General features: G+C 36.8%; 1 protein-coding gene across 1 annotated transcript in view; it reads right to left on the reverse strand.

The window, feature by feature from the left end:
- Positions 1-824: 824 nt before the first annotated feature.
- si:ch211-113g11.6 (semaphorin-7A) overlaps positions 825-12,088 on the reverse strand; it is a 44,665-nt gene continuing 33,401 nt past the window's right edge. Inside the window, exons 11-14 of the mRNA XM_011485736.4 lie at positions 9,467-9,582; positions 8,296-8,468; positions 7,868-7,923; positions 825-6,014 (exon numbers count right to left, since the gene is read on the reverse strand). Coding sequence (XP_011484038.1) covers positions 5,668-6,014; positions 7,868-7,923; positions 8,296-8,468; positions 9,467-9,582 — 692 coding nt within the window. The 3' untranslated portion in view covers positions 825-5,667. The remainder of the gene's footprint in view (positions 6,015-7,867; positions 7,924-8,295; positions 8,469-9,466; positions 9,583-12,088) is intronic.

Below are 12,088 nucleotides of genomic sequence, written 5' to 3' on the forward strand. Positions count from 1 at the left end.
TATGCAGGCCAAAACACATTTGCCTTTTTTTTTATCATGTATCACAGAGCCGCACACACATAAAATCATCATAGCTTGAAAGTTGAAAGATGCTGTTCAGCTTGACTCAACCGATGCTATTTAGCTCATTTTACTGTACACCACAGTTGTTCAGAACAAACATGATAAATTACTGCTTGTTCCTTTAGAACAGGGGTGGGCTATTACCGAGCCTTGAAGGCCGGTCTGTCTGCATGATTTCTAGTTATCTTGCCCTACTTATGGCTGATTACCTGGTTCAGGTGTGTCCAACAAATTGGAACATGTCAGAGGGTATATTGGAAAACACGCAGGCATACAATTCTCAGTCCTCACCTCCGCTTTATAGGAAATAAATATTTCAGTAAAATAACTGACAACTTTGAGTGTTTTTTTTTTTTCCAAGACAAACGTATAAGTGGGAAGATAAAATTGTCTTTGCTTATGCAATTTGGGCTCATTGCTGGCAAGCGATGAACAAAGAAGGTATAAAACAACATTCTTGAACCATTTTGATAAAACTGAGGAAGACAGAAGAGACTGCAAAGGCTTTGCTTTATTCCTGACAGGGGACTTAGGTTTGGCCAGCAGATGGCGCTACAACCCCTCTGTTCCAGGAGTCAAGAAAGAAGGCAAATGCTATCTTATTAAAACATAGTGCAAGTCAGATGTATCAAAAATAAAGGCGAAGATGCAATTTTCATCAAAAATTAATTTGTTTTGACTAAAATACAAGCAAATGTGTTTTAAGTGCTTCACATTTGTGTTAATTCAAAAGGTATTTGGTGAGAAAGACAAACCATACATTCCTTAATGCTCATATTTTATTAATTTTCACTGTCACATGTCAGGGAAACGCATGTCATATGAATTTGTTACATGAATATCTAATGCACTCTAGATATCTGTTATTTAAAAATACATGTTATGAGTTGGTATTAGAGTGACATGGCAACAATACAGTATAAATATCTTCTTTTTTCATAGATTAAAGTTTGGCATGTTACTAATAAAAGTAAATATATATCAAGACACAGAATTGTGGGCACATATTATGTACAGACACTCAAAACCCAACAAGAGAACGACACAGCAACCTGCCTCACAACTGTGATTGTTGTACAGCGATCTTCTTCCAAAAGGGAAACAAAGCTGGCTTTGAAGGAAATTAGTCTTTACTGGACGAGGTGACCATGGATGATGTGTGTGTGTGTGATAAGCACGTTTGGATTTGGATGCTATGGGAATAACCAGATCAAATCAAGGACTTGGACAGAGAGGCGTTTGTCTCCGAAGAAGAAAAGATGGGTAAATTCTAATCTGAATTTCCATGTGTTTGTGTCAGAAGTGCTGCAGGGAAAAACAGTACAAATAGAGGGAGACCTAGCCTGCTCTGCTTTCAACCCTAAACCATGTAGTGGTTACTTATTGAAACATTTTACCTCCCTCCTATGTTGACGTAACATAGGAGGGACGAAAACACACAAACAGTGCAAAGTTTGTGAGTTATTGCTCAACTGCATCACATCTAGTTTCATCTGCCATTGTGATTGCATGTCAGTAAATTTGTGATATTTCATGAGAATCTCTTTTTTTTTTACCTCTGTGTTCCTGTGGCTCAGATACAGCATTTCTGTCAAAAACTGTCAATTTATTGAGTCAAAAAAATGTTTTAATGATGGAGCCAACAGATCACCAACTCCTATTTCATTAGCGTTACGGTCATTTATAGTCTTGTATTAAGTCTTCCTGCTTCTATTTTACATATACAGTAGATAACCTGGTTCTGTATTAATGATTTTTTTCCATTAAATTTGACAAGTTAAACAGACAGAAGAACAAATGTGTGACTGCAGGGTTTATTCATTCGAAATTATTAATTTCTTTTTACTATGAGGCAAAATTGTGCATTATGGTTCAGACACACTTGGGTTGGTGGCTGCATGAAAAGAATGTTTTTTACAGCGCAACCTGAAGCTCCACCAGTTTTAGATGGTTCTGAACACTATGGATTTGTTAAATGTGGAGTTACCTGCAGCTAAAGTGTGATGTTCACTGATTGTGGTTTAGTTTTTGTTTAGTAAATGGAAATAACCCCTTTTATCATTTCAGGGAATCATTCTTTTTCTGCCTTATCTGTTTTATGAAAATAAATATTTCATGGAGAAACTTGGTGTATATATAGGACAGCACTTCTTTTCTGGGAAAAAAGGATTCCACTTGTCTGGGGTGCCCAACACCTACTGCTTAAAATAAGTCACCTCCACTGCCATGTATCTGGCTCACTGCGTCAAGACTTTGCCGAAAAAAGTCACTAACATTGTGTGTTTATGGGTAACAGAGAATACATCTTCTGAAGGAATGTAATTTATAGTTATTACATTAATGTACCTGGTGGCAGAAGTAGGTTTTCAAAATAAAATGACGCTTTTATATAATCATCTATGACTGAACAGAAACAAAGTATTGCGACATCACTTTAAGGCTGTCTCAAACTACAGGAATTCACTAACAACTTCAAAGTTTGAAAATGATCGCAGAACGGTTTCCAGCAGTGTGATGTTTGCTGAGAAGAAAAAAAAAAACAGCTCAAAGGAAGATTTAGGTCCCTTAAATCTTAATGATTAATATTTCTAAGCTGAACTTCTGTACGTCTAGCAGCTTTAGTCACATGAAAATAAATTACACATAGCTGGAAAAAAGCTTTTCAGAATGGATTAAAACAAAAATTACATGACAAAAAAAGAAGCATGTACAATGACCTAAACAAGAAATAAAATTTGCTTTTTATTGTATTGTTCAAGCTAAAGTTGCTTTTTATTTTGTCACACTGAGGTTCAACATGACCAAAAACTAAGAATTCTGTCATTTCAGGTCATAAAGGCTTGTGAGAATGTTTAATCAACTTGAAAATCGTAATGTAGCAACTAAGCAAAGCACAAATTTGACCTCTAATAAAATTAAAATAGCAAAAAAAATAAAAAAAATAAAAAATCTGTTTTTGTTGTTGTTCAAAAAATCTCCCGAAAAAAATAATCGTACAGGTTTTTGTCACCAGACTCTTGATGATAATAATTTGAGTTAACTAAATATTTTAACAAAATAAAAGAAAAAGGATCCCCTTTAAACCAGCCTCTAGTGGTCTTTGGGGGGAACTACAACATTAGCGACTTCCTGGTTTGCTTAAAGTCTGGGTATTGAAGGTGGGGGCTTAGAAAGGCTGCTGATTTTCAAGTGAAAAACAGCCTTAGACTGATTATGAGCATTTTCAAAGTTGTTTTAACACATTAAAATAACACTTTTCACAAATAAATGTAATATTTTCCATCCAAAGGGAAACTTTGGTAGAAGCTAATTATTATAAATCAATGACAATAATTTTTAGCCAATTACAGTTTAAATTAGCCAAGGTCAGGTTAGTATGCTTGCAAGGATAATCTATCAAAGCAATAGGTTTAAATCGCCAATATCCTTCACTAATATCTGCACAACTGCTCGGACTTAGCAACAAAGTCAACACAGATGTTTTCTTTTATTTTAGTTTTCTGTGAATTTGTTTAAAAAGCGAAGACTAAGAAGCTTAGCAAAGTCCTGCTCTTGATGCCCATGTGATCACAGAATTTGAATGAAGAAATTGTGATTAAAAGACTTACAGATCTCCTGTAAATCTGCTGAAACTGCATGTGCGTATATGTAAAAGAAGATGCATGTAATAATGGTGAAGAGTCTTACAGAGATAAAGAGATAAAAAGTCTTGGAGAGTTAAATCTCCCAAAAAAACATTTACACTGTTTCTTGTGGTGCAGCAAATAGCCCAGAAAACAGGAAAACTAAGCAAAAGGCATAGTGTCACATGTCTCCTGCGGGAGCTCACACCCCCATTCCTCACCGTGTGAATTAAATTCTTAAATACAATACAACGCAAACCAGTTCTGTCATCTCATTATCCATTAATGACAATTCTGCCACTGTGGAAAGCTCATCTCAGACAGATTTATGTACCATTAGGAAATGATAATTCTCAAAGCTCTAGAGGAAAAGGCTAATCCACCGTCTAATTCATCCCTCCAGTTCTGCTTTGCTCTGCATTCTGGATTTTTCAGCTTCCTTTTGTCATCCTTATATTATGTCTTTTATTTTTCAGGTGTATCTCATTTCTGATCAAATTAAAGGATTATGCTAAAGGCATGTTAGTTGGGTGACATTCAGTTTCAAATCAAGCAATCCCAGTGCAGCTTGTGGATGCAGATGGGTACCAGGCATTAATGTGAGGCCTTTCCTCTCTGTTTCAAGCCCTCTAAATGGATAAATGCAAATATGATGAAGCTTCCCGTTTGAATTTATTTAAGGTTTTTTTTTCTTTTTTGCTTTACAGAACAAAGGGGTAGAAAAATGCAGCAGTTGTCTGTTCATGCTGATGTAGCCCAGGAAAGTCAAAACAGGCAAAAATACACAATACATTCAAACTATGGCAAATCAATGTCATAACCCATCAAGACAAATGATCACAAATGCGGACGCAACGACAGAAGTCAGCACCTGCAGAGCAACAACATCCACAACATACTCCAGCTATCTAATAATATATTTCTTTGCCAGGGAAAACTACAAAATGTGGTTTCATGTAGCCCGGTGGTACTGTGATTATTCTTTCATTAGAGCACAGCACCTTGTTTGTGACTTCTGGCTCAAAAAAGCAGAGTTTCCTTTGTATCATGTAACACATGCCACCAGCCCACCTAAACAAAAAGAGAACAGTTCAAAGCGTAATCTGGACTAAGATTCTCAGAGGGTCTGGTACGTGCTCTGGAAAAGGAGGGATGATGGCACGTCAAAAGAAAAACTGAAAACAGCAGCAAAAATCCCAATTCAATCTGCTAAAAAATAGGCAAGAAACTGCTTATTCTTGAAAAGAGGTGATGGGACACAGTGATGTTCATCAGCCTGTCAATTAGCTGACACTTCCTCCCAGCCATGTTGCTGGACTCAGCTGCATTAATCTCACAGCTCCAAGTCCAGCCCCGTCTGCAGTAGTCTGCTTCAACTGCAAAATTGTGCTTAGGAGTTTATGTTCCAGAAGTGTTAAGGCTTTGTAAATCTCAATACCAGACATTTTCTCTAAGTTACTGAGCTATAACGATGAGATATAACGGGGATGAATGTAGCGCATTACTAAGAATATATATCCACAAAGAAGCACAATCAACTCAATTTAGAAAGAAGTAGTATTAAAAACAATTGGCCTGGAATTGTTTTGTAGCCCAAGTCATCAGATATGTCTTTTTGTTTTCTTATTTTGAGAGGAAGGGTTCGCAAAGCACCTAATTATGGTTGAATCAAGTCATGACTTAAAGACGACAATTCACAAACAAAACCTCCTAGTTACATTTTTAGTGTAAATGTGTGAATTAGAACAGTTTTTACCTAATTAAGACAGCTGCGGCTGCAGATACGCTGCTAAGCTAAAAATATAAATTTTTTACTCCCTTGTTCAGGTGACTTTCTCTAAAAACCCAAATAGAAAAGGTGAAATGTCCCTGTAAAACCCAACCATCTACATCAATGCTATGCGAACCTGACCTCCACACAGTGGCTCCTGTCAGAGGGAGCCGTCAATGAACGGGGAGTTTGCGTTAGTGTTAGCTGTGGTTAATGAAGCCATAAGGTAGCCACGGCGAGCAGCAGGGAAAGCCCGAAGGTGGAGGCAATGGAGGCGGACAAAAGCCTGCCGTCGTTCACCAGTCGAAAGGAGATGACCTCCACCTTGAAGCCATCTTCAGTGGCCATGCAGCGGAAGACACCTTCCTTCAGGGGTGTGTCAACCAGAGGCCCCAGGACACAGAAGTCTCCTGAGAAAAGGCAAGGGTAGTTCTTGATGCAGTTGTCCTTCTCCCAGCGGTAGAAGGCGTGAAAGGAGCGCACAGGGCAGGGCAGAAACACGGAGGTGTTAGACTGGATCACAACCTCCTTGGGCGAAGTTCGACGCTGCTTTAGAGCTGCACACGGGGCAAAAGACAGTTGTGTGTAAGTGATACAAAATAAGTCCACATTGAAAAGATTTCTTTATTTTGGGAGGCATTTAGGCTCACTGTGGTCACAAATGCCAGTTTTTAATTAAACAGTTTTATTCTGCACACCATCCAAAACTGTGACCCGCAGTAGTTTCAGTTTAATACCCTAGAATTCAGCCTCAAAACTCAACAGACCGTGACATCTCCATTTTGTTTTTAATTAAACTTTTTCACAACAATGGAGAAACATGAGACAATGTTGTTTCAATAAAGCAGTAAAATCAAACTAATACAATGTACATAGAACCTGCTGTCTTTGTCTGGGTTTATTTTGAAGTTATTAAGGGGAAAAAAAGAGCTGGAGAAGCCTTCAGGCAGCCCCATTCTCCTTCCTTTTTGAAGGAAAGAAAAATCCCGGTTGCCATTCTTCAGACTGTTAACGGAAGGCCTAGTGATGCTATTCTCTGGTCAATGAAATCCAGTTCAAGTCTGAGGAATAGGAATGACAGCCTAATGAGTTTTTAAAATAAGACAATGCAGCGTGCAGTGACATGTAGCCATTATAAATCAAGTGGCTAGGACAAAGTGGGTCTCATGGGTAATTATTAAAATAATGTAATGGACTGCACCCAAAATTGAAAATAGTCAGTGGAGGGACTGTACCGTACTTTTTTTTGCTGCATTCACCTGCAGCCAATTAATATATGGAGTAAGAGTGTTATAAAAGCTACTTGATTCATTAATTTATATTCCTATGATCCAACCAGATCGATCTGTCTGAGGCAAATTGATAATCAAATCGATGTATACCATTATAAAATCCTTTCAAAATGAAATAAATCGATAATCAATATTGGAAAATACTATTTGGATTGAGGCACAGTATTTATTGTTTATTTGACTATAATGTAAAAACGACCAAGGGCATCACATCCGTCCCAATATATTTCATGTTGAAAAATAACAGTGGGCTAAACTGAAATGTCAGTGGACATTCTTGTTTACTTGTTTGTTTGTACAAATATTTAATTTACACTTGATCTTCTTGCTAGAAATACAAGGAATCTAGATAACTTTACCTGCACTGTTCAGTACCCAGATATTTATCTCTAAGACACACTGGTAGAAGTGTTGGCAAAAGATCTCCTGGATCCATATAAGGTCAGTGAAATGGATCGTTTAAAATGAACCAAAATCGGCTCTGAATCGGATTGTCAGCCACTAGTTTGATATGATTTCAAATTGTTTATGTCTTGTTTTTACTTGTAAGTCGACTTTGGGTGCCTAGAAAGGCACCATAAACAGTTTGTATTATTTTTGTTGTTGGAAAAATGAATCATTACACCCCTAATATGAAGAGAAAAATTGGGAAAAGCCCTGAAGTTAAAGGACAAAGGAAAAGTTGAAAACTTCACATCCAAGTCCAGTCTAAAGTTTCCAGAGAGCTAGTCTTTGGTTAAGTTTCATGTTTCCAAAGGATGAAATTTTACCCAGGTCTCATGTCTGCAAGGAGAAGTCCCTGGTCAAGTTTAATGTCTTTGGAGTTTGAATTGTAGGTCAAGTCTTGAAGTCTATAAAGAACAAATCTTTGCTCAAGCCTATTGTCTGTAGAGAATTCATATTTGTTAAAGTCTTAAATATTGATGTGTAGATTTTTTAATACTGTGCAAACTATGCTTTATTTACTTACATTCTATAATAAATGCGTCCTTTAGATGTATAATCTAGCTCAATTATATGATAATCATCGTTTTAAATGTAGCTGTGCAAAAATATTCCCTATTTGGTCATTTTAATTAAGATATGTAGAGTGTGGGAGGGGGAAGATAATGGCTTACCAGCAGCTTCCCCACAAACGGAGGAGTTGGATTGGTCCAGATTCTGTAGGAGTGTTCTGCGGAGGACAGGAGAGGCACATTGAGCTGGGGGAAATCATTTCAGAAATGGGAACTGAGCTGCTGGATCAGAGACGAGGCATCCTGTGTTAGCTTTGTCAAAAATAATAAGAAGACAAGCCAGTTTTCCTGTCATTCTCATAGATGTGAACAGTTAACTCAGTCTGTTGGAATCTAAAACCAAGCAAACTAGAAAAATTTTAAAGTCTGTGTTCATTGTTTTGATTTACCTAATTAATTGTTAATTCAAAGAGTAAAGTTACATATATATGCAGTATATTGCATGTCATTGTGAGCCCTGCCTAACCCTTTCTTGGTTGGCGTGGAAGCAGGCATTAGCTGTAAAAAGGTGACGTCAGCTCTAGGCTTACCCATACGTCGTGTTGTATCCGGGCGGAATGGTGACACACTTTCTCCTGGCTTTGTCCCAGCCACAGTACGGATCCCGGGAAAGGATGCAATCCCTGCATGTGTCACCATAGCGACTGCAGTCAGCCAGTGGCAACCGCTGAATCTCCATGGCTGTTCCAACATACAAGTGTCCCTGAAGAACGAATGCCAAAGATTGTGAGTTCATGATAAAAAAATACATTTCATCAGTTTAGAATTCTTTTTTTTAATTTCATTTCAGGTCTATTCTGTAATAAATCTTTTGGTTGAAAATATATTATTGGATACTTTATTTTCAGTTCAGGTTTTTCTTTTTCCATCACTTTGATACTGTTATTTTTAGCATAATTACTATAGTTTTGTCAATGGTTCCCCTTGGATTTAGTATGGCATATCTGTTGCTATGTGATGTGGTTTTCAAAAGTCTAACACAGTGGTCACCAATGCAGGGCCCACGGGCGCATGGTCGCTCGCAAGCACCACTTAAAGTGCCCGCAAGGCATGCTCTAAAAGAATATGACAGATCAAAATAAAATTCAATATAACTGTAAAAAGCTTTGTTCATGTTTGGAACAAATTCGTGGTACAACAGATCACTACGGATTACTACTAGCCACGGGGTTAGCACACTTACATACCACGTACGTCCCCGCCCTCCCCGTTCCTCGTGTGCATATAATTTAAATGAACTGTCCGTTTACACCTGACCTAACGCAACAACCATGTCAAATTTGCATACGCCATCTTTGTTTCCAAAAGTGTGCTAACCTGACGCTCCCGCCGCATGTGGAAGGAGCCTTTGTTAAAAGCTTTAGTTAGTTTAATAAAGCTTTAGTTTTCTTATAGCTGTTCAAGATCAAGGATTACAGGGAATATTATAATATAAGTTATTATAAATAATAACAGACTTTTCTGATATATTTTAATTCCAATGTGGTCCTGTTCATTCCAACGACTACGCAGTTTTTATTTTTATTTGTTATTTCTGCCAAACTTTATGTTATTTATTGTTTATATAAGTGACTATCAGATTATGTCAAATAATTTTTAATGTAACTGCTTATACTGAAGGAAGCACTTAAATGTTAAAAAAAAAGCACAGATGTGTCCGAAACACCCTGTTACAGCAGATTGCAACAATATGAGTCATACCTTTTGGGAGTCAATAGCCATGTTGAGAACAGGCCCCTCGTTGTGAAACAGCGAGTACTGAGAAATGATGAAAACCTCTTGGTTGGTGTGAATAGCTTTGAGAACTTTGCCCTGTTCTGTAATAAAGAAAAGAGGGAGAAGATCATGTCAATGAAAGTCAGAAAAGGCAAAAAAAAGTCTCCTTTGTAGGGCTTTATGTTGAATTTCCAAAAAATGTCTCATTACTTTTGCATTACCCGTTTCACCCTTTGCAGCTGCCTTCATGTGTGAATGTGTGTTTGGAATGGTGAATGAATGTAAAGCTACATTCTCACCGCCGTGTTCAAGTTGCCACTTCTAATCAAAAGTCTACGTGAACGCGCGTAAATGTGCATTTCAGCCTTTTATGTTTAAAACTCACATTCACGCATAGCTATGGAAGTTTCTACAACTGTTTTCGGGCTCTACGCTCAAAATGTGCAGCCATTAAACAAGTGGTGAGAGTTCAAACAGCTAAAACCTTGACCAATCAGGGACTTAGATCTTGTAGTGACTTATGGGTAGCATCCTTTTCAAAAACACAAAAGCGCCGACTGGTTGAAAGCTGACCATTCAAAGGAAATTAATAATTGCCGTTCATGCCCGACTGAAATTATGACACCAAGTCTTTCATATACTGCAATAGATCTGTGAAAGAAAAAGCCTGCAGCAGGATTCACAAGATTGTAGGTTGTGGACATGAGCTAAAAACAGTAGAAAAAGAAGAAATAGGCCCTCCCTGCTTGTCCAGTGTGAACATCATCAATGTGTGTCACATGCCCGGCGTTTGGGGTAAAAGGGCTTTGGGCCTTTATCAAGGTAAAAAGCACCATATAAGTGTATTGGTTTTTTTAAATAATCTGCTTGATTAAAAACATCTGATAACAAAATAATATCATAAAAATCATAGGAATATTGTTTTATTTTCATTTTGTATGACTTGTTTTCCCACCTTCAATGTGACTATATAAAACTGATTTTGGTTTAGTTTTTTTCATTGTTTTGATGCTTAAACTTTAGCAGCTTGGTCGAATAAAACTCTAGATACAGTCACATGTTCATGATAAAATATTTATTTAACAAAAAATGTTAAAGTCTGTAATCCTGTGTCGCCTTAACCCTCACCGTGTGATGTGTAAACTTTTTTGTTTTCCATTCATTTTTGTTTTATGCAACTAACAAAAACCTAGAGAAACAAAATAAGATGAACTGGTGTTTCTTTATGAAAATGGCATAAAGGATATTTGGTGACAAGTTTGTATATTGTAGACCCAGCCTGGAATTTTCTTCAGTGTCAGTTAGGTTTATAACTTTTATGTCCCAATTTGATTTATATAGGACAAAGTTTTGAAGATCTGTAACTTATTGAAGTATTACGTCTATGTACATAGTTTTATTTAAAATATTTTATTATAAATAATGAGTATAAGTCCCCACATAAACCAAGACAATTTTTGTCTTTTATGCAACAAAAATAGCATGAGAACAAGAGGTTTTGTCAGCAATTTAGTTTCCCACTGCCTCTTTAAAAATAGACTGAGAAAAAAAAAAAACACAGCAGTTTTAATTAGATACATTGTCTTTCAACCGTAAAATCACAATTCTCTCTTTTTTTGAGCTTTGTCTTTGTTTTTGGCTTAAATATTCATTATTTTGTTTCTGCACAGCGGAGTATGGGCGCTTCCACAGCAGCTTGCTGTTAATTACTTCAAAATAAATGAGGTTTTTCATCTACTTTTTTTCTCTAAAAAATGAATTTATACTAGCAGATACATCCAAAAAAAAAAAAAAAAAAAAAAAACCTGCTGAATTTATGAGCGTGATTTAGCTGGACTCAGTGAGTCAGGAGTGCATGCAACCTTTGTTTGAAAGCTGATGAGTCATTATTCTAGCTCCGAGTCACAGCTTTGTTTCTCTCAACACTGCCAGACAGCTGAATGTGGTGTCACTCTCATTGACTGCCTGCAGCTTTCCGCTCTTCTCTGCATTTCAGATTTTTCTTCAAGACGGTTTTTGGTGTCAAAGCTTAATATTTGTTCTCTCTAACAATAATGCTTTTGTTGGCTGCAAGCAACCACTCCTTCCTGTCCAAACAATAACTTATCAAACTGAAAGCCCCCCAGCAGAAAACGTCATAACATTCTTTGTGTTTTACATCAAACCTTAAAGGCCTGACAGTAATAAAGTAATTAGAGTGAATGTTTTTTTGTTTTGTTTTTTTCTAATGCAGTTCACCTTCGTGAGGCCCTTTTGTAGTTATATTTAGACTAGCAGTTTCTTGCTGTCACTTCGTTCGTCCTCAGATTGCTTCATATCTCCTTCAATGGACAAATCCTGAATTATTACAATTTAATCTACCATTAAAATACCAATTTAGATGAAAATTATGTGTTTGGGGTTATTGACATGTTATTGTGACACATCTCTGATGATGGAAGGCATATAATAAAGGTCAAAATTGCATTTATTAATATTTCCTTATTTAAATCATGAATCAGGAGCATACAAAAACATACTAGGCACCAACAAACTTTTCTTTTGGCTAAAAACAACTTAATCATAATTAAAGGTCCTCTGGAAATACTTTTAAAATAGATTTAAAGA

This window comes from Oryzias latipes, chromosome 16 (assembly GCF_053564925.1).
Source record: "Oryzias latipes strain Hd-rR chromosome 16, Olatipes_Hd-rR_3.1".
In the NCBI taxonomy this organism is placed as follows: Eukaryota; Metazoa; Chordata; class Actinopteri; order Beloniformes; family Adrianichthyidae; genus Oryzias; species Oryzias latipes.